This window comes from Borostomias antarcticus (assembly GCF_949987555.1).
Source record: "Borostomias antarcticus genome assembly, chromosome: 24".
NCBI classification, from domain to species: Eukaryota; Metazoa; Chordata; class Actinopteri; order Stomiiformes; family Stomiidae; genus Borostomias; species Borostomias antarcticus.
The window spans coordinates 9,895,465-9,915,283 of NC_140257.1; the positions used below are offsets into that span (position 1 = coordinate 9,895,465).

At 46.8% G+C, this 19,819-nt stretch overlaps 2 protein-coding genes across 2 annotated transcripts; both read right to left on the reverse strand.

The window, feature by feature from the left end:
• Positions 1-3,569: 3,569 nt before the first annotated feature.
• Positions 3,570-6,796, reverse strand: angptl1b (angiopoietin-like 1b; the record flags this gene model as incomplete). Its single annotated transcript, XM_084457837.1, has 4 exons — positions 3,570-3,757; positions 3,925-4,195; positions 5,123-5,316; positions 5,983-6,796. The coding sequence occupies 4 exons, from the start codon at positions 6,794-6,796 to the stop codon at positions 3,570-3,572; spliced, it is 1,467 nt and encodes a 488-aa protein (XP_084313963.1).
• A 3,570-nt stretch (positions 6,797-10,366) lies between these two features.
• On the reverse strand, positions 10,367-18,540 carry LOC311325508 (protein zyg-11 homolog; the record flags this gene model as incomplete). The annotated part of the gene is made up of 16 exons (XM_084458222.1): positions 10,367-10,482; positions 10,814-10,930; positions 12,944-13,114; positions 13,318-13,415; positions 13,510-13,562; positions 13,644-13,838; positions 14,043-14,090; positions 14,220-14,381; positions 14,544-14,594; positions 15,676-15,775; positions 15,899-15,963; positions 16,076-16,252; positions 16,431-16,571; positions 16,707-17,533; positions 17,730-17,895; positions 18,502-18,540. 16 exons carry the CDS (start codon positions 18,538-18,540, stop codon positions 10,367-10,369), a joined length of 2,526 nt encoding a protein of 841 aa, XP_084314348.1.
• Between the last annotated feature and the right edge of the window lie 1,279 nt (positions 18,541-19,819).

Sequence of the window (19,819 nt, forward strand, 5' to 3'; positions counted from 1 at the left end):
CAAAAAGAGGCATACTAGATTTTAATCTACAATTATCTATAATAATACCTTATCCTAGAGAGCCATGTGGGCTGTAAAAACCCCTTGCTGACTAGTGATATGTTCTCTGAATGCTAGCTGATGGAGGATTAATAGACTAAATGCCTGCTAAATGGCTGTTGAAACTTGGCTTGAGGGAGAGTAGCTCTCATTTCAGGGCTCAAGTTGTCCTTTTATTTGTTATCTCTGGATGTATTATCTCTGGACGTACTGCCCAGAGATTTGCTCTTGGGTGCTATCAAAATAAATTCCATCAAACCTTGGCAAAGACTTCCGTGTTTCACGTCTCCCTGAAATATCTTACCACGTTCTGGAGTTACAGTAAGTGAGAGGAAAAAGCTCCTTGGCTGTCTCAGACTGAGGCTTCTTAGCTTCCTCTGAATGGCTACCCGTCTCTATGGAGTAGTTACTCTACTGGCTCTCTGAAGACAGAAAGCAGTTATGTAGTGAGCCATTTTTGGTACTGTGCTCCATTCAAGATTACAGTTTTCCATCTCATATCATTCTCTGCTGTTTGAGGCTCACAGTGACTTTTTTTTGGAACGGTTTGGGATAAATGGGTCTCTATAGAGATTCCCAGCACTGGATGTCTTTAAACAAATACCTGGTAGCCCCCACAAACATTTTCCCCAAGTTTTACGAATTTAGGACTGTTTCGGTGTTCTCTCACACAGGTCCACTGGGACAGAGACGTCTTTCACTCTTAAAACCTCCAACAGTCCCCCAAGAACCAGCAGTGCTGCCAAAATCTGCTAGTGGCCAGTGCCTGAGTGTGGTCTTCTCATTGGGCCAAGGATGTCACCTTCTCGCTCCCAGTCTCTGAGAGCACAGGCTCTTTTTCCTGAGGACGGCAGGTGTGTGTCTATGTAAAGTATGAGGGTTATGGGGTATGGTAGACAGACTTACTGGAAGACTCGCCACAACCCATGTGGACTCAATCACCTTCTGTCTTTGTTTCCTCCGGGACTTGATGATGGGTTACATGTAAACATGCATGCTCAAACTCTCTTCTCCCTCTGTTTTTCTGTCAGTCTCTCTCTCTCTCTCTCTCTCTCTCTCTCTCTCCCTCTCTCTCTCTCTCTCTCTCTCTCTCTCTCTCTCATTCCCCCACACAGACACACATGAAAACATTAATACACACACACACACACACACACAGAATGCAGTGCTGTTAATGGGAGAGGAAGGCTCTGGAATCTGAGCATTTTACCAGCTGCTGAAGGTCTGTGTGGTTGGTTCGTGTCTCTCCACTAGCCTCCCTCACACATACACACCTTGAGAGGCCCCATCACCATCCAATGCAAATATTAGACAATCTGCAAAGAATGTACCTTAGTCTTTCAGTGGAAAACTCTTTCCTTACCCTCCCAGATTTACCGTCACACAAAAGCCCTCAGCCATATGTTTCAGATGAAGAAGAGAGTTTAATGTGAGAATTTCTACTCATGCGATGAGTTCTGTGGAGACAGTTCAAGTCCAAGAAGGTTTAGAACTTGGATGAACAACAAAGAATAAACTAATTAAATGAGCACAAACACTGTAAGGGCGTAATACACACCCAGCTGTTCTGGGACATGCACGTTGGCTGTATGAATGTACTATATCTTAAGAGGACCCTGAATGACCTCTTACAGACATCCACTCCTACAGTACCCTTGCTCCTAAATCAGTCTGTATCAGAGGTCAAGTGTGAGTCATCTGCTCCAGTCTGGCCTGTTAGGTCTGTGTAAATGAAACATTGTGTCTAAGCACATTTAATTGGCTATGCGTTTTCATTCTTTCCATAAACACTTTCTAAAAATGTTCAAAGTGCCTCAACTGGTTGATTCTGACCAGTTTATGTTGTTCCTTTTACAGTTTGATGAGAGGGTGTGATGGCAATGTGGTTTTGTCTTGCTAGCAGTATTGTTGTTGCTGCATTAGATCATGGCCTTGTGTATCAAATTACAGCACTTATCCAGGGCCAAAGTGAAATATGTCATTCTGTCATATCTGGCGATATCCCGGGGGCCATTTCTGGAGGATGGTCTCCAAACACTTATCTGAAGATTGTAACTGTTTAACCCACATGTCGAATGCATATTTTCTTGTTATTATTCCTTTTCTATTTTCCAATGTTTTTTTAATTGAATTGAATTTGGTTTCTATGTCTCTATTGTTGTACTCCTTTGCGTGTTCACAGGTGGTCTTTGTAAAAGAGACCCAGGTCTCAATAGACAAAACCAGTTTAAATAAAGAATAAATAAAATGTAGGTAGTAATTCCTTAAAATATATTCCTTAAAAAGTGATGTGGGGTTGCTATCAATGTTCAGTACAGGCACAGAAGCCAAGGTTCTCTATTCTCACTAGTTATCCTGTGGGATTGTGATACCTTCTGACGGAGTCCGCTCCGACCAGTGATTACAGACCGCAGAGAGTCGTGACTTTTTGAATCTAGAATATTTTAAAAACATACAGCCCAAGCACTTTTGTGTGGAAAGAATGTAAATTTCTCTGTATTTATCAGGAAGAGGGGGAAAAATGCTTGGAAATTTGGACCGATTCCATCCCAGTTCCTCCCCTCTCCCTCTCCCCCTCTCTCCTCTTTTCTTCCTCTCTCCCCCTCCCGTCTGGCATTCAGAAATGTGTTTCTCGTTGTCTGTCCCGACGCTTCTCACTTACTCCCTGCTTGGTTTGCATTTTTCCAAAACCACTCAAAACAAACCATAGCCTAATTCCATCTCTTTTTTTCAACAAAGCCTGTTTTTCACGGGCTCATATCGAGATTTAATCACACGCAAAATTAGAGAAACATTACAGCAACGCACATACATACTGTAAGTGAACTGTGCAAGCACAAAACAGCACATGGTTGCCATGAATACAGTGAAAAGAAAATGTTCTGTTTCCCATAGGATAATTTACAGCTTCCTCAGGACGCCTGGTCCTTTTCAATGTCATGATTATAGCCTATTTAATGGTACACATACATCCTCAAGTGCTTTACATTACTTGTATTGGAACAAAAAACAATTACAAATGTAGCCACCCAGATATGTACATACATCTTCAACTGGTAGGCTATCGTATCTACTGTAGTCTATGAATAGCATGGATATATCTTGGCCATACCATATGGTATTTCTGTTATCTTTCTCCTCCTCATTAATGGGCAGGTCTGACATTCCCTGGTCTTAGTGTTTAGCTGACCCAGATGGCGCAGTAGCAGTCTTTGCAGGTAGAACAGGATCTCGAAGCCTGCGGGAAAAACCTGTCCTCTACCTACGACCTGCTGCACACGTAGCAACTGGTCCTGGTTGAACCTCGTGGATTTTCATACAATGAGTATAAAGGGACCTCTAACCCCCTTCGGTCTTTAGCCAACTGTGTTATTGTGGTGAGGGATATAAACAAACAAAGCTTGGTGAGGAGGACGTTACAGTATCACACAGTAATTATGCACAGTCCATGTCTGTGAGCGAGCTGGGAGAAACAGCAGGCATCTCATGACCATGCTGAGGGTTGGGTTGTGGTCCCTCCGCCCCTAACATCAGTCTATGGGTCTGAGCATCATACGAACTCCCTTCATGGAGTAGAAGCCTCCTCCATAGTCGGCCCAGAAGATGCCATCCTGGAACTTGCTGCGGTAGACCCCGCCCATGTACCACACGCCGTTCAGATTGGCCTGACCACAGGCGTTGTACCACCAGCCGCCCTTATGGAAATGCGCACAGTTACCTGTGTGGGGGGAATATGGGACGGTTTGTCAGCATGGAACCACAGAGCTACGCTCGTATTAACACACACACGCAGTTTGGTAATGATTAGATGGATTTTAAACAAAGAACAGGACAACAGGTTAGCGAGGAAGGCAAGACACACAGAGACGCCTGTGCGCATCCCACCTGAGAACGCGTCCTTGTCGCGGTCCAGCGTGGTGAACTGTTTGCCGTTGTGGCTGGTGAGGGAGTCGCCGGCGTTGCCCTGGTAGGCGCCCAGCCTCAGGCGGTAGCCCTCGCTCTCCGGCTCCAGGTGGAAGCTGCTGTACTCGGCGTACACCTTCTTCCCCGCCCAGTCCTCCAGCTCCACCAGCAGCCGGTAGTCTCCCTGCTTCCCCAGGTTGAAGATGCCGTCCAGGCCCAGCCAGTATTCGCCGTCGATGTTGCCAAAGCCACTCTGCCACAGGGGGAAGAGATATGAAGTCAGTTGTTAGTTTCGCGGTTGGGGTGTTTAGAAAGATTTTATGTATGTTGAAAGTACTTTTGGAAAGGCTGCCATCTTAATTTGTGTCTTGGTCTGTCCCAATAAAAAGTCTCTTTTAGAATCACTTTTGGCAGTAGCGTATGAGGTTATTATAAAAGTTATGAAACAGCGTGTTGGACAATCTCTACTGGAAAGTAGACATTCATCTTCAAAATGGGCTTCTATCATCTTTCAACCCCGAAAACAAACCCTGGATCCCTGCTGACGGTGATACAGGCCTCTGTGTTCGTGCTGAATGACCATGACCAGAGTCCGTCTGGCTATTTGCCTCCTCCAGAGTACATCCACGCAAAAACGCCTGTGGTCTCTGATTGCGGATTAACTAGATCAGCCAGGGATGATGGACGATGTGTGGTTTTCAGACGGGGCCTCATCTAATGCTGCGTGTGTATGTGGCGGCTCTGTGGGAGAGGCAAATCAATGTTGAAGAGAATAATTGGCTTCCAGTTAAACATGCGCTAGCCTGGCAGCTATGAATGGAACACTGAATCTCCGAGGTTTTGCAGCCCATCTCGTCCTCTTCACAGCAGACGTACTGTGTGATGTGCCTTTAGCCGGCCTAGTACACTGGCGGTTTGGAGAGCAAAGGCGGAGATTGAGCTGTGGAACATACCTTCCTGCGGGGTCTTCTTAAGTTTCGTAATGGGAATCTCAAACTAAATCACCACGGTAGGAATATGCTGACAACACAAGTTAGTCTACTCTAAATGAAAACACCAGGGTCTAGCCTGAAAATGTTCCCCGGGACACCAGATGGTTCTCGATGGTTCAAATAACGGCAGCGCTGTTGTCCCTGGATGATTGGCCTACCAAAAGCGTGTTGAGTGGATGGCGTGTTACCTTATAGTTGTCCCAGTTCCTGAAGAAATTGACGGAGCCATCTCTCCTACTCTGAATGACGGTCCAGCCTCCGTTATCCAGGCCCTGCTCACACCACACCTGCATGGGCCGCTCCGCGTCGCCCGGCTTGATTAGGTACATACCGCTGGCGATGTGGCCCGCATCCTGTGCCTGGAGACAGTCCTGAAAAGGACCTGAGGGAAGTACAGAGGACAGACAGACAGACAGATGTTACAGGTTTAGCACGATAGAGTAGAGCATTGAGCAGAGCATTGAGCATTGAGTCTTTTCAGTGTGAGAGGAATCTTTGCCCAGTTCATGGGAGTAGGCTGGCCAACCTATCCGACCGGCGGCTTGAAGTAAACCAGAAGTACTGCTACTTCGTGGTTAGGGAAATCATGTCACGCCAGCCCGGGCTGCGTCCACGCAGGGATCAGCCATGGAGAGGATTCATTTTCATATACAGCTGCCTTTAAATCCCACACACTTTATTATTCTTGGGCCAGGACAATCTAAATGTGTCAGGAATTTCTTTTGATGAGTAAAATCGCACGGGCTGTTTTCTCTCTCTCTCTTTCTTTCCTTTCCCCCTCTCCACCTGAATTCAGACATTACAACATTTTTATTTCCATGGCAGACTGTTTGCACTGCATTTAGTTCCAGATGAAAATCTGACCTTTGGGCCTCCAACATAATCTTACAAATGACAGTGTATCTCAAAAGGATGACTATTTCTAATGTTTTTTCATGTTGCAATCTTGGTAGTTACTCCCACCCTCTCCCTGCCACCCTCCCTCCCTCCACGATCATCCGTTCAACCGACCAGGTGGACCAGGTCCACGGCCATTATTCTGCCTCACCCTCAGCGCTGAAGTTGCCCTGTGATGCTTTCTGGAGCTCCAGGGTGCTGCCCGTGGGTGTGGGCCCCGAGCGGGAGCCCCTGTCCCTGGGGAAGCCCCTCCCGGGGTCCCTCTGGATCTCGTTGGTGAAGCGCGGGATGTTGACGGGGAGGTTCTCGGGCACCACCTGCACGAGGGGGGGTCCCACCGGGTGCTGCTCGCGCCGCCGGCCGTACACCTGCAGACAGCGGTCCTCCAGGGCGCCGATCAGCACCGACTGGTTGTTGACCAGGGCCGACAGGGCCGAGTAGCGGAACTCCAGGTCGCGGTAGCGTGCGGCCAGTCGCAGAGATTCGGCAGTGGCGTTGAGGATGCGTCCCTCCAGCTGGGCTAGCTCCAGAGAGTTGTCCCTCTTCCGGATGATCTCGTGGAGCAGCTGCATGTAGAGCTGGGTCACCCTGGAGTTCATGTTCCGGCTCTCCTTCCTCAGGAGCTTCATCTCGTTCACCATGTTACCGTCCACGTCCACCACCAGCTTCAGCGTTTCCATCTCGCGCCGCTGCTTGGAGAGGAGGTCGCGCACCGCCGCCACGTCCATGCGAGTCACGCGGTCCTTGTCGGTCGACAGGCCCCGGCTGGCGCAAATGGGGCCCGTGATCTTCTGCTCGGGGACCAGGAAGGTGTACGAGCACTTCTTGGGTTGTCCACCCCCTGCCGCCCTGTCCTCGGGGGCCCTCCGCTTCCGCGCAAGGTTGGGGCCCCTGGCGAGGCCCTCGCTCCTGCCACAGAGGGACAGCCCCACCAGGACTAGCAGGCTCCATGTCCTGGGCTCCATAGCTACTGTCTTTTTCTCCTCCTTCCCCGCAGCGGGCCTGACCGTCAGATGGGCACCTAGAACCACAGAAGGGAGAGGGTCAACGTTGGGGGGGAAAAACAGACCTGGGTCAAAATACTATTTAAAATCCTTTCAGTGACTTCAGCATTTGCTTGGATCTGGAGTGTCAGGTGGGTGTTCACACACTAAAACCTGTTTATAGAGACGGGGACCCGTGCTCTCAGATAAGGACCGGCAGCATCAAATAAGAGAGTAGTGGAGCTCACAGATCATCTTAAAAAAACTTTATTTTTTATTCAAATGCACAAATCACTGACACTGACGTTTCGACAGCACAGTGTCTTCTTCAGAGTGTGAAGTGTGGTTTGCATTTTTGGGGAACAGCCCATTGTGGAACCATGGTGTTAGCAATCAAACACATAATTAATTGAAATGATTTCAAGTAGTATTTCCACCTGGGCCTGGAAACAACCCACAAAGCCCATGGGGGTATAAAGTTGTAATAATTGAATTGGAAGTATGGCAGCTGCTGGTGGGAGTATGGATGACAGAATGCATGACGTCCTGTCTAGACGCTATACAATAGTTTTGTCTAATTATGAAGAGACTGAGCATTGAAATGTGGAGAGAAAACTTGCAGACCACACAGGCCTCAACAAAACACACAGCCTTGGCCTTGGCAAGGCATACTTTACAGTCTTCCCGTTTTCGTTGGTTTTCAGACCCGCTCAGATCTGTTTTAGCTGCTCTCCTTTCATTCACTCTCGGGTGTCCCTTCATCCTGTGCTCTGTATGACGTCTCTGGATCTGTTCCGTCTGTTTCTCATATTCAGATATCCCCCCTGCCTATTCACCTTCTGCCAAAGCTCTCGGCCTGCATCCTTTGGACTTTTAAAATCTCTCACTGGAGATTACGTTGTATGTGTGCATGAAAAGAAAAAAATGAAAAGAAAATTCATCACAAATCAGCCATATGTCCTATCACTTCGCAGCCACCGCCAAAATGTAGGCCCAAGTGAGGAGAAACATATGCTTTGAACTGGCAGGAATTATGAAGTCCATCACTAGTAAAACCTATTAAACCTATCTCCTCACACATTTTTTGTTCAATTGACACCACCACAAATTCTCACTCAATAAATCTCCAATATTCATGAAAAAAATACAAAATATTAATGGCACGGTCTCAAAATCTCAATCACAATCTCAAAAACTGCATTTTTGGCACTATTTGAATTCTGTCCTCATTCTGTCCCCTCAAACTATTGCTTTCAAATGGAGAAGAAACATTCCATGGCAACAGCAAGCTCCACAAATCAAAAATGTCACTGTTGGCAACCCCGCCCAAAATTGATTGGCCACTGATTGAGCACTGCAGTCAATCTGTAATTCATAAAATAAGCCAAAATGTTTGAAACCCTATTTGAAGAGAGGAAGAGATAGATAGATAGATAGATAGATAGATAGATAGATAGATAGATAGATAGATAGATAGATAGATAGATAGATAGATTTTTTTGACACTACTTGAAGGCTGCCTCGTGTGATTTAACTTTCTTTTGTAGAACCTAAGATGTTTTATTACAAGGCCAAGCAAAGGCAAAACTGCCAGCTTCTCACTTGGCAGGTAACTCAACAAGAATATGACTTTTCCCTTGGTGTCTAAGGTTGCGAGTTCAAGCCCTGGGTGATGCAGAGTAAACATGCTATTGCCTACTCAGGCATTGTACTGTGTCGATTTCAGACACATGATTATAACAATATTTTTAATTTAAGAAGTTTGAAATAATTAGGGTCCGGGCAGAGACCCTCATGTATTTGTCATTTGTCTCCTCCTCTTCTTCCTCCTTCTTCCTCTTCCTCCACCCTGACTCACTGCTGTAGCAGCTATAAATATCACTTGTAGCCTACTGGCTTTACTGGCGATGACAATACTTGATTTTTCTAGTTATCACTTGTCACTTTGGATAAAATGCTAAATTACTCAAATGTAAATGTAAATTGACATTGAAAAATTTAGTTTTGTACCTTTTATGTAGGTTCAAAGTATATTTTATGTAGGTTCAAACTACCTTGTCAAGATGAGGTTTAGAATCATGCTCTTATTATGAGGCAGCGCTTCCCCGTGTGGACCCCAACTCACCAGAACCAGAGAGATCATCTCTGGATCTAGAAGACTCTAGATGTTAGAGCAATACAAGCGCAAGACTGGGGTGTGAACCCTGGCACGTACACTGAACCCAAGCTATCTTACTGATCTCTTTAGGGTAACCACTTGCACACCACATTCTTATTGGCTGTCCTGAATGAAAACACATGGTTCTAAGTGCATTTGAAGAGAATGACGGCGCTGGATGTGTGACCAGAGGCCCTTGATTTATGAGTAATGTTTTCTAGAGTCTATTTTGGGGAGAGGCTCACATGTTGATCGTATTGGTCCTGACAGTGGAGCAAATGAAGCAGAGTGGGTGATGTTGAAAAATGCATACTAAGTGAAAGATCCCCCCCTTTCAAATCCAGTGGCTGGTTTGGCTCAGGCAATGGGGCTAAGGGCAGGCCAACTCCAGTCTGATGTTGCTCCTCAGCCAAACCTAACTAGAATGCAGTCTGTCGTGGATGTGGCCAAGAGGGTTAAATAACCGTCATCAAACACATTTGACAGGCGCACAATATCACCTACAGTACTTCACATCAATAACCTTTCAAACAAACCCTCTCTGCATTTGAGCGTATCCTAGGGAAACAGGACTGAATGTCTTGTGGATGGAGAAAAGTAGGGGTACTCAATCATCTCTGCGGCCTTTTCCAGAGCGTTTAGCTACACTGATGGATCTCCACCATACTTAATGGGACGGACCCAGAAGCATTACCTAAACCCAGACTGCTGCTGTAGCAAAATTGCAGCCTTAATCATTGTCAAAACAAGAAAAACATTGTCCTAGCTTCCAAACTTTCTTTGAAATGTTTATTAACTGATATTAACTGACACAGGCAGTTTAAGTACGTATTTATGGTTGGTAATAGTGTCTGGATTTACAACATAAGCAACTAAAAATGATGTTAGATTAATTAAACATTGTACAGGTAAAGTAGAGGTTAAGAATGGTTAACTGATTATAAGCCTATAAGCCATCATAAGTTAGTGGAATTTGGTGCAATGGACATAACTGAAAATGAACCATCAGATAGCTCACAAACACGTCAACACCTTCAGGAACACACTAAGGCCAAAAGAAAAGTCTCCTTTTTGCAAACCATGATTATTCATCAATAGTTTGACCCCAGCTATTGGCTCTAAAACGTTTAATTACAGGCTCAACATAAAGGCTTATGGCTCACAATTTGACTTGAATGACAGTGTTTACACAAAGGTTGGGTGAAAATCGCAGGACTATAAATCACAGTCATTACCACTGCTGTCTCTTGTTAACACTCGGCTGCTCTTCGTCAAGTCAGCCACAGAATTTCTATTTTTTTTCGTTGACTTATTAAAAACCAAAGTATATTTTCCTCCTAGCTGTGAGCCAGACCAATACCTCAGCTACAGTATATTAATGGAGCAGCTCTCACTCAGGACAGGTCAAACTTTGTGGCAACAACCCGCACCCTCTGCCAATTCAGTGGGCCGGAGCCAATCTGACTCTGGGTGTTCTGCTGGGACTGAGAGCTGTTCTTTAGCAAGCAGACTAGATGATTGATGGGACGTGTTCTCACCTGTAGCAGATGAGTCTGAATGAGTCATAAAACTCACATCTGTAGGAAACGTATGAACCTGTCTAATGATAATAAAACAATCCATAACAAAGACCAAGGTATACAGTAGATAAGAAGCTCTCAATTCCACAAAAAACTAACAATTAACCCTGCTACCAACGGGGCAACTGCTGGTAAGAAATAGACACCCAACTGAATGCCTTTACAGTGGAATATCCTCTGAAGAAGAATCGAAACATACCATCAAGAAGCAAGTAACACAAAGGCAGATGAGACAGAACGACAAGAGGACTGCGTGCTCACCTGTGTCTGTGTGCGCAGGAGAGTCTAGGTGTCTCAACGGGGGTCGGTTCTCCTGTGGTGATCCTCCGGGCGTCTGCAGGGACCGCGGCCTCTCACTTGGGGCTCCTGTGTAGATGCCTGCTCTCCATGATCCAGTGCTTAGGAGCCCTCCGTCCCTCTCGCTCTGGTTTCATTCAGCAGCAGAGGCTGTCAGTGTACAGCTGGGGCACGCGCTCAGTGTACTCACTCTAACGGCTGTGTTGAAGGAGGTCCACAATGATTGAGCAACAGGGTCGGACGGTGAGCTTTCTCCCCAGTAGAACTGGCCCTGCCTACTCTCACCGAGTGTTAAGAGAGGGAAGGGTCAAAACAGGACCGGTAGGGAGCCCATGTGTGGTGGTGGCGCTCACACCCTCCTCATATCACACACACACACACATGCGCGCGACACATTTTTGTTGTTGCTGCTGTCTAATTCACTCACAAGCACTTTGTGAAACTCCAAACCTAATTTTCTCATGCAACATCACAGACAGTCTCTATTGCTCATCCATTTTACAAGTTACAAGCTCTTTGAAAGCTCTCTCTGGCACGTCTTAAGAATCTGATAAGAATTATTAGTGTTAAGATGTCTTCTGTAAGACAATAGAACGTCTGTTTGGGATGGGCTTTGTTCTGTTATGCGTTTTTCCCACAAGGGTGTGTATGTGTCTTGTGACGATCCCAGCTGTGTTTGTTCACAAAGACAATGTGTGGAGGCCTTAAAAGGAAAAGATGGTCTCTGGGGCAAATGTTTTGGAAGAATGTCAAACTTTGAAGTGGATGTAAGGTTTGAGTTGGTGGGAAAGATTTAATTTGAGAGATACTAAGACAGAGGTCTTTTTCAGCTGTGTGTGTGCGTGTGTGTGTGTGTGCGTGTGTGTGTTCAGCGTCTCTCCAAGGTGGTCGTTTGTATAAAATAGAGGTACCTAAATAAATTATATCAGGATGTAGAGGGCCTTGTTTAAACTGACCCTTCCCCCCAGGGAGCCGGGGATACACACTTTGGATGTAGTACGGCTGGCTGTGCCTGGAACGGGTTTGACTGTGTGCTCCTACCACCACGACACACCCGCACAATCTTGTTATTTTATCATATTGCAGTTCTCTATAAAGGAGTTATAGCCAATAAAATTTTTATAGTCCAGTTAATCTCTTTTTCAGTTCTGGCTCTGGTCACTGTCGGCTCCAGATGTAGGCCTATGGCTGAATTTATTGGAGCTTTTTTCTAAATGCTTCCTCCTCATTGAAGGCTATGATATAAGCCAAAAGGAAGAGATTGAATGCCAAACAAACACACATTCATAAAAGTTTATTTTTGTCAAAGATAATCTAGAGAGTCAATTCAGAACCTGATAGCCAAGCTATGGTCTAGTTGCACCTCAAACTGGCCTCTTCTATCTGCCTGGCTAGCTCAGTTCATCGAGCATGAGACCCACTCATTGGGCACAGCTAAGCATTTCATTGTACATGGTACAATACCCATATCTTGTACATAAGATAAACATGCTAGATGTATTTCCTTTGTGGTAAAAGGAGTTACTCCCTCTTCATATACTGTAACTCATTGAGAAAGAGTACACATCTATCCAGTGGAGGGGAATGTTGCCAAGGACTAGTCCCAGGTCAGTTTGGCATTATTCCGTCTAATGCCCATGGTTATAGTTTGAGGTTGATAAACTGATCCTGGAAACTGAGGACAGATTCCCTCTAGAGTCATAGTACCACAGTGCCCTCTAGCGACAGCTTTAGGATTTGAATCCAAAACTCAAGGTTTGTTCACTTACAAAAAAAAAAATTAGGAAAGCTCATTTTGAAAAATTAGAAATTGTCCTCCTGAAGAAAACACAACTTCACTGCTCTCATTTTCCAAATAAAAGATAGTTGTTTACTATACAAACAATCTGTCTGTAGATTACTCTGTACTATTTATTTCAGAAATGCTTTAAAATATAGATATTTCACATATATATTTGAGACTGAAAAAGTGTTGGTAATGCTACTGTACATAGTTAATAGTTCACAACTTAAGTCCCCAACCCCTGCAACCAATCAAATCCTTGTGCATTTTTTGCATTGTGGGGGCAACCAATCATCATGATGTTTCCTGACCCTGCCTTGACTGGTCTGTAGGGGCGTCTCCGTGGCTCTGGTGTCGATGCAGGATACCCAGGATGCACTCTGCCAGTGCTGTGACGTCGCTGTGTGTGTCGGGGTGGGAGGTTAGCGCCCGGAGAAGATCCACCGCCCCCTCCTCTACGAGCATACTGCAGTACTGGACGGCTGGTAGACAGGTAAACACACTCTCTCTAAGTAGGTGCCACAGCACTTCCCTGAACATTACACTATGCATTCATGTTTTCATTTTATTCATTTATTTTTTAGACACAGCAGCATATCGTATCCCAAGACAATTTCACCCTTGGGGACAATTAAGGCGAACTTATCTCATCTTACAGCCACTATGGTGTGTTTGTGCTGCTTACCGTTCTGGCTGCAGACCAGTCTCATGGCCCAGACAGCCCACAGCTGCACTCCCGGGGGCTGGGCAGGCTGTAGCAGAGACAGGAAAGGATGGAAGGACCTGATGGATGGAGTGTGAGAGAGAGAGTGATGAAGAGGAAGGTGAAGGGGGGGACAGAACGGTGATTGGTTCACATACAGCTCCTATCTCTCACCTATAGGACACCATCTCCCGCTCAGGCAGCGTCCACGTCAGTATGGCAGCATGCTGGCGACAAGCAAGAATTAGGTTAAGATCAAAGAATGCAGTAAAACAAGCGTCGCCACATACAGAGAGACAGATGCGCACCAGCTGTTCCAGGATGTTGGCGCGGAGCTCCTCCTCCAGGGTCCACGCCGCCTCCCTGGAGGTGAGCTGAGCCAGGATCCCCCCGGCGAAGTAGCTGACCCCCACCTCCACTCCCTGGAGCAGGGTCAGGATGTGCTCCAGCAGGTCCTCCTCCATCAGGACCCCCTGCAGCTCCTCAACCTCCGCTATGTTGTTCTGCAGGGCCGAAGAGACACCAGGAGAGAGGGGGAAGGGGGGGGGGGTGTAAGACTGAACTCAAGGGAAATAATGTGGTTTTATATGCCATAAAATGCATTTTCATGGCAAGCAAAGCTTGTTTGAAACAAAAAAAACACATTGTCGGTGTTGCAGAGGACACTGCTCGCAACCACAACACACTGAGACGCAGTGAGCCCTCACCAGAAGGCCAAGGACTTTCTGCTGAACGGCGGACTCCGAGTAGTAGGACTGCGATATCGGAGAGAGGCAGAGAGGAAGAAGAAATGAGTACCAGATGTTATGCGTGTGTGTGCGTGTGTTTACGCATTTGGAACATGTGTGCATGTGTGCGTGCATGCGTATGATTATACTGTATACCTCCAGCACTTCCTCATAAAGCTCCAGGCCCTGACACTGGATGAAGTGGCGAGAGGCGGTGGGCGTTTCGTCCGTCAGGTTCCAGAGAGCACTCAGGGCAAATTTGAGAGTGGAGTCCACCACGCCTGTCATGGCCTTCTGCTGTACGATGCCCAGCAGCTGCTGTTAAGTCCAGAGCAGAAGAGAGGAGGGGAGGTGGGGTGGGGGTGGGGGGTGCGGGGTAGTGGTAGGGATACAGCATTGAATAACAGAGAGAGATAGAAGGAGAAGAGGTCTGCTTGAGGAATCGGGAGGGTTACATTGAAGGGCACGGAAAAAAGATACCTTCATGATGAAGATGTCGGCACCCAGCTGTGCGGTCTGCTCTGTGGATAACTGCAACAAGACAGAAGTCTTCTGCGTCATTTTCTAATAGCTTTCATCGCTTGTGTTTTGTGTGCTCTGGGCTTTACGGATCTGAAAGGTGTTCTATTTGGAATAGTAGGGTTCTGTATGGAGCTTTTTTTTCATAGAGTTTTTCTATCGTTACAAATGGTTTTGTATATATATCCCTTTTTTTAAAGGGAGTTAGTGGAGCTGACTGTAGTCAAGGGGTTTACGTTAGTGGAGCTGACTGTAGTCGAGGGGTTTAAGTTAGTTCAGCTGACTGTAGTCGAAAAGTATGTTAGTGGAGCTGACTGTAGTCGAAGGGTATAAGTTAGTGAAGTTGACTGTAGTCAAGGGGCATAGGTTAGTGGAGCTGTCTGTAGTCGATGGGTATAAGTTAGTGGAGCTGACTGTAGTCGAACGGTTTAAGTAAGTGGAACTGACTGTAGTCGAAGGGTATAAGTTAGTGGAGCTGACTGTAGTCGAAGGGTATAATTTAGTGGAGCTGACTGTGGTCGAAGGGTATAAGTTAGTGAAGCTGACTGTAGTAGAAGAGTATAAGTTAGTGGAGCTGACTGTAGTCTAACGGTATAAGCTAGTGGATCTGACTGTAGTCAAAGGGTATAAGTTAGCAGAGATGACTAGTCAAGGGGTATAAGTTAGTGGAGCTGACTGTAGTCGAAGGGTATATGTTAGTGGAGCTGACTGTAGTCGAAGGGTATGGTGTAGGGTATACGTTAAAGAAGCTGACTGTAGTCGAAGGGTATATGTTAGTGGAGCTGACTGTAGTCGAAGAGTAAACGTTAGTGAAGCTGACTGTAGTCAAAGGGTATAAGTTAGTGGAGATGACTGTAGTCGAAGCATATAAGGTAGTGGAGCTGGCTGTAGTCAAAGGGTAGTATAAGCTAGTGGACCTGACTGTTGTTGAGGGGTATAAGTTAGTGGAGCTGACCACTATAAGTAAGAAGGGGTATAAGTTAGTGGAGCTGACTGTAGTCGAAGGGTATAAGTTAGTGGAGCTGACTGTAGTCGAAGGGTATAAGTTAGTGGAGCTGACTGTAGTCGAAGGGTATAAGTTAGTGGAGTTGACCTTGGCCACCAGGATGGAGATCACAGCCACAGCCATCCTCTGCAGGGCGGGGTCTTCATGACTACTCAGCCAGTTCATCACCAGCTTGGCTGCTTCAAACCTGACACAGGGACAACAGAGTACTGAGAACCCACTCACACAGCAACAGGCCTAGGGACAAGGGTGTGTGAAGTACAGTAAGCACCTGTCATGGTGAAATGGGTGAATAATATACAGCACTGACCTGTCAAAGGAGACATTCTGCAGGATGTAGTCACTGCACAGGGCCAGTAGGCAGTTTTTTTGTACCTGGGGAAACAACAGTGCATTTTTCATCATGAACATATTCTTTACCAAGTCTTGGTGTAACCTCTGTTGCGTTCTGTCCTGTACCGTATGTGTGCCTGTGTGTGTACTGTACCTGTTGGTGGCTGGGGAAGTTCCTCATGGCTTGCAGCAGCTGACCGAGGACTGTGCTTAGCAGGCGGAGGGGCATGCCCACAGCCAAGTCCTGACTGGTCAGGTTGAAGACACAGGCTGTGGCCACTAGCTGGACATGCGGAGACTCAGGGTGCTTCTGCATCCCCTCCAACACCAGCTACAGACGAGAGGAGTGGTGGTTGAATCAGGTTAAATCACAATTCATCCCCAGGTTAGTGTACAGACATCCTGTCAAAAGTACATCCTGTCAAAATTCTGTGGGCTATTAATATTATTATCAATGAAATATATTATTTTAGGAGGTATTAGGCAGAGACTGATAGAGGCAGGTATACCTTGAGGATGTCTGGTCTGGGTTTGTCCATATCACTAGTCAAGTTATAGAGGTGGACAAGGGCCTCCCGTGTGAAATACTCTCTCTCACTGTATCTCCTCAGGGCTTCACAGATCTGACCCTCATTGGCCTCTCCTGTCACCTGGGAAACACCAACAGCAGGGCCTCAGAGTAAGACCTACGAGACCTCACTGATGAGATTAACAACAGCAGTGATTACTTACAGTAAGTGAAGACACATTGATGAGTTAATTGATCTTTCCATTTCTGTGCTCACCTTCAGGCTAGGGCGCCCAGACAGAACCTCACAGGAGCCAGTGCCGGTGGCCAGGAGGCCCAGGAACACCAGCCCGCCCCTGGCCTCCACGAAGGCCCTGACCGCCCCCTCGGTGACCCTCTTCCGTCCAGACACGTCAAGGGACACGAGGGCGGGGAGGACGGCCACGCTCCCTTCCAGAAGCTGCCGCACTGTCTCGTCCCCTTCCCTCCCGTCATCGCCGTCGTCGTCGCCGCCCGCGGAGGGCAGGGCGAAGCGATCGTCTGAGAAGTCCAGATGCCTGAGTGCCCGGAGCCGGCTGATGACGGAGAGCAGCCTGGCGGGGGACATCTCCAGTCGCCGGAGTGCGTGGACGGAGAGGGAGCGCAGCGTGGCCCCGCACCCCATCAGGGCGCTCAGCTCGGTGACGGGGGTGCCGGATATATCCAGGCTCTCCAACTGCGGCAGGGAGCAGATGTCCTCCAGGCCCGCGTTGCTGAGGTCCGTGTTGGCCAGGTTGAGCGTCCGGAGTCCCCGCAGGGAGCCGAAGCCGACCCGGGGGGCCCCCTCCTCCTCCTCCTCTGGGGACACCCGGTCCAGGCGCAGGCCCCTCAGGGTGAGACTCCGCAAGCCGGAGCAGCACTCCGGGTGGGAGGCCAGGCCCGCGAGGACGTCTGCCCCGGTGAGACCCCCGGTGACCCGAGAGGCGTCCAGCTCCTGCAGCTGGTGAGGGCAGAGGGCCAGGCGGAAGGCCTCCGCTGAGAGCTGGGAGGAGCGGATGAAGGCTCTGCGCAGGCGGAACTGTTCGCTGTTCCGGAAGATTCCGACGGTCCGGTCATTGAGAATACCTAGGGGAGGGGAAGGGAGAAGAAACGAGAGAGGCGTAATGTGAGTGATGGCTGTCATAAAGAGAATGGGATTCTTTCAGCTGAAGACTTGACATTAAGCCTGATGTCTATACTTTTACTAAGGCAATTTACCCATGTACAACCTGCTACAGTAGTTCTAACGAATTCTGTCTCTCCTCGTTCCATTCTCCCTTACCATGAGCAGCCATCTTGTGCACTAGCTGGTCAGCTATCTCTTGGGGGAGCAGGGGGGGCCAGCTGAGGCACAGGGAGCCGTCTGCTAGCGTGCTGCACAGGGAGTCCAGGCTGTGACACACCTGGGCCAGGCACAGGTCAGCCAGGGGCTCTGGGCTCTCCTCAACCTGCAGCAAAACACCCACACCCCTTGGGTTAATTATGCATAAGCATAGTGTGACTGACTGTGTCGTGTGTCACTCGTTCCTTTGATCCATGTTGAGGGATGGGACGCAAACCTGCGACTTAGCGCTTGCAAGTCTGATGTGCCAACGACTATGTTAAGAGGGATATCCCTATCAGCAGCGTCGTTAGCACATCCTTTATACTGGGGGAGTGAGTTTCACCAGCTACTCGCTGCCTACCACAACCTCGGAGGACTACCTCACTCCACGAGGGTTTACAAGGGCTTATTCACTCTTACAATGGCATTCTTACAAACCTAGCATTCTGTGCCATTTACCATTTACCAAGACCAAACGTTAGTGATTTGTGAACCAAATAAAGTTTTGTAAGATGATCCGTGTGCTCGAGTAGGCTATGTTGCGTTGGCCTTTCTCTGAGAGCACCCGCCCATCTCTAGAAGAGGTTTTAGCGCGTGAACTCAAGGTATTCAAGGTTCATATTCATTGGTTCATTGGTTTCCATGCATTGGTTCATTCTCTGTCAGAATAACCTTTAAATAGTCATTTTCAAAACAAGCACTCTCCAGAGGCATAACAACGAGGCTGTACCAGCCCCCAGTGACACAGGATCTGTGACAGGACTCCCATGGCTTCTAATTTTAACCACAACAGACGAGGCATTGCGCATTAGCCTCTTTAAATCACCTTCTAATCCAAATGATCTTTGTAGAGGAAGGTGGACAATAGCATGCCACTCTATGTGCGTATTTGACAGTTTAGTCTATTTGAGAGTCATACAATACAAATTCGAAGGTGGCAAAAGGGACAACATAGGGGGGACCTCTGACTCACCATGTCTGAAAAATAAAGTAATGCTCATAGAATCCAAACTGTACAAACATTACTCTGGATCAAACGACAATGATCTTTTCTTCCCATTAATCCAATCAGTTTGACCGATCGTGACAGCTGTAAAAAAATAAATAAATTAATAAATACATTTAAAAAAAGTTATACAGTCTACAGTCAGTGGTGCTGGTTGCAGTTGGTGCTACAGCAGCTTGTGGCTTCATGCCGTAGGATCTCTGTCGATTGGTCCGTAATCTGTAACGTCACCCATATTATAGGGTTCCGTTCAAAGCAGGTGTGTGCTGAGTTATTCTACAGAGCCCACGCAACGTATTTTACAGAAGCGTTGCAAATTCGAGGTTTGACATCCAAATGTAGGCTAATTTTAACTTTATGCACAGTCTTAACCCTCGTCCTATAACATACTTAACATACATGGGCTGGGCTCCTTAGGACCCAAAAATAAACAACCATAGCAACATTTAAACTTTTTTCTTCTCAAAATGGTATTAGTTAGGCTATGTAATCAATGACATATGAGAAAAAACACACACAAATACAGATTGTTATTTTAGCAAATTTACTGTTAATTTGCATATTGTGTAAAATGAAATATGTATTCACTTCTACAGAAAGTGCACTGGCGCTGAAACCAACAAATTACTCATTCCACACAAATGTAGGCTTATGTTCCCCTAACCCCCGATGGGATGCATAATACTTTCAATTAGGATCCATAGTGAGGAAGGAATGATTTGTTAATGAGTAGTAACTGATTAACCGAAGCCATGACTGTACAGTAGATAATGATTTCTAGAGAACAGACTGGGGACTACTATAGTTGTTATTGAGGAACCAATGATTAGTTAATGCGTAGTTACTGATTAACTCTCAATCCACAACTGTATAGATAATGATGGGTTACTAGAACAGACTGGTTGACTACTAGTAGTAGTTATTGAGGAATGAATGATTCATTAATAAGTAGTTACAGAATAACTATGAATCCATGACTGTATAGTAGATAATGATGCAGAGCAGACTGGGGACTACTGTAGTAGTTATTGAGGAACAAGTG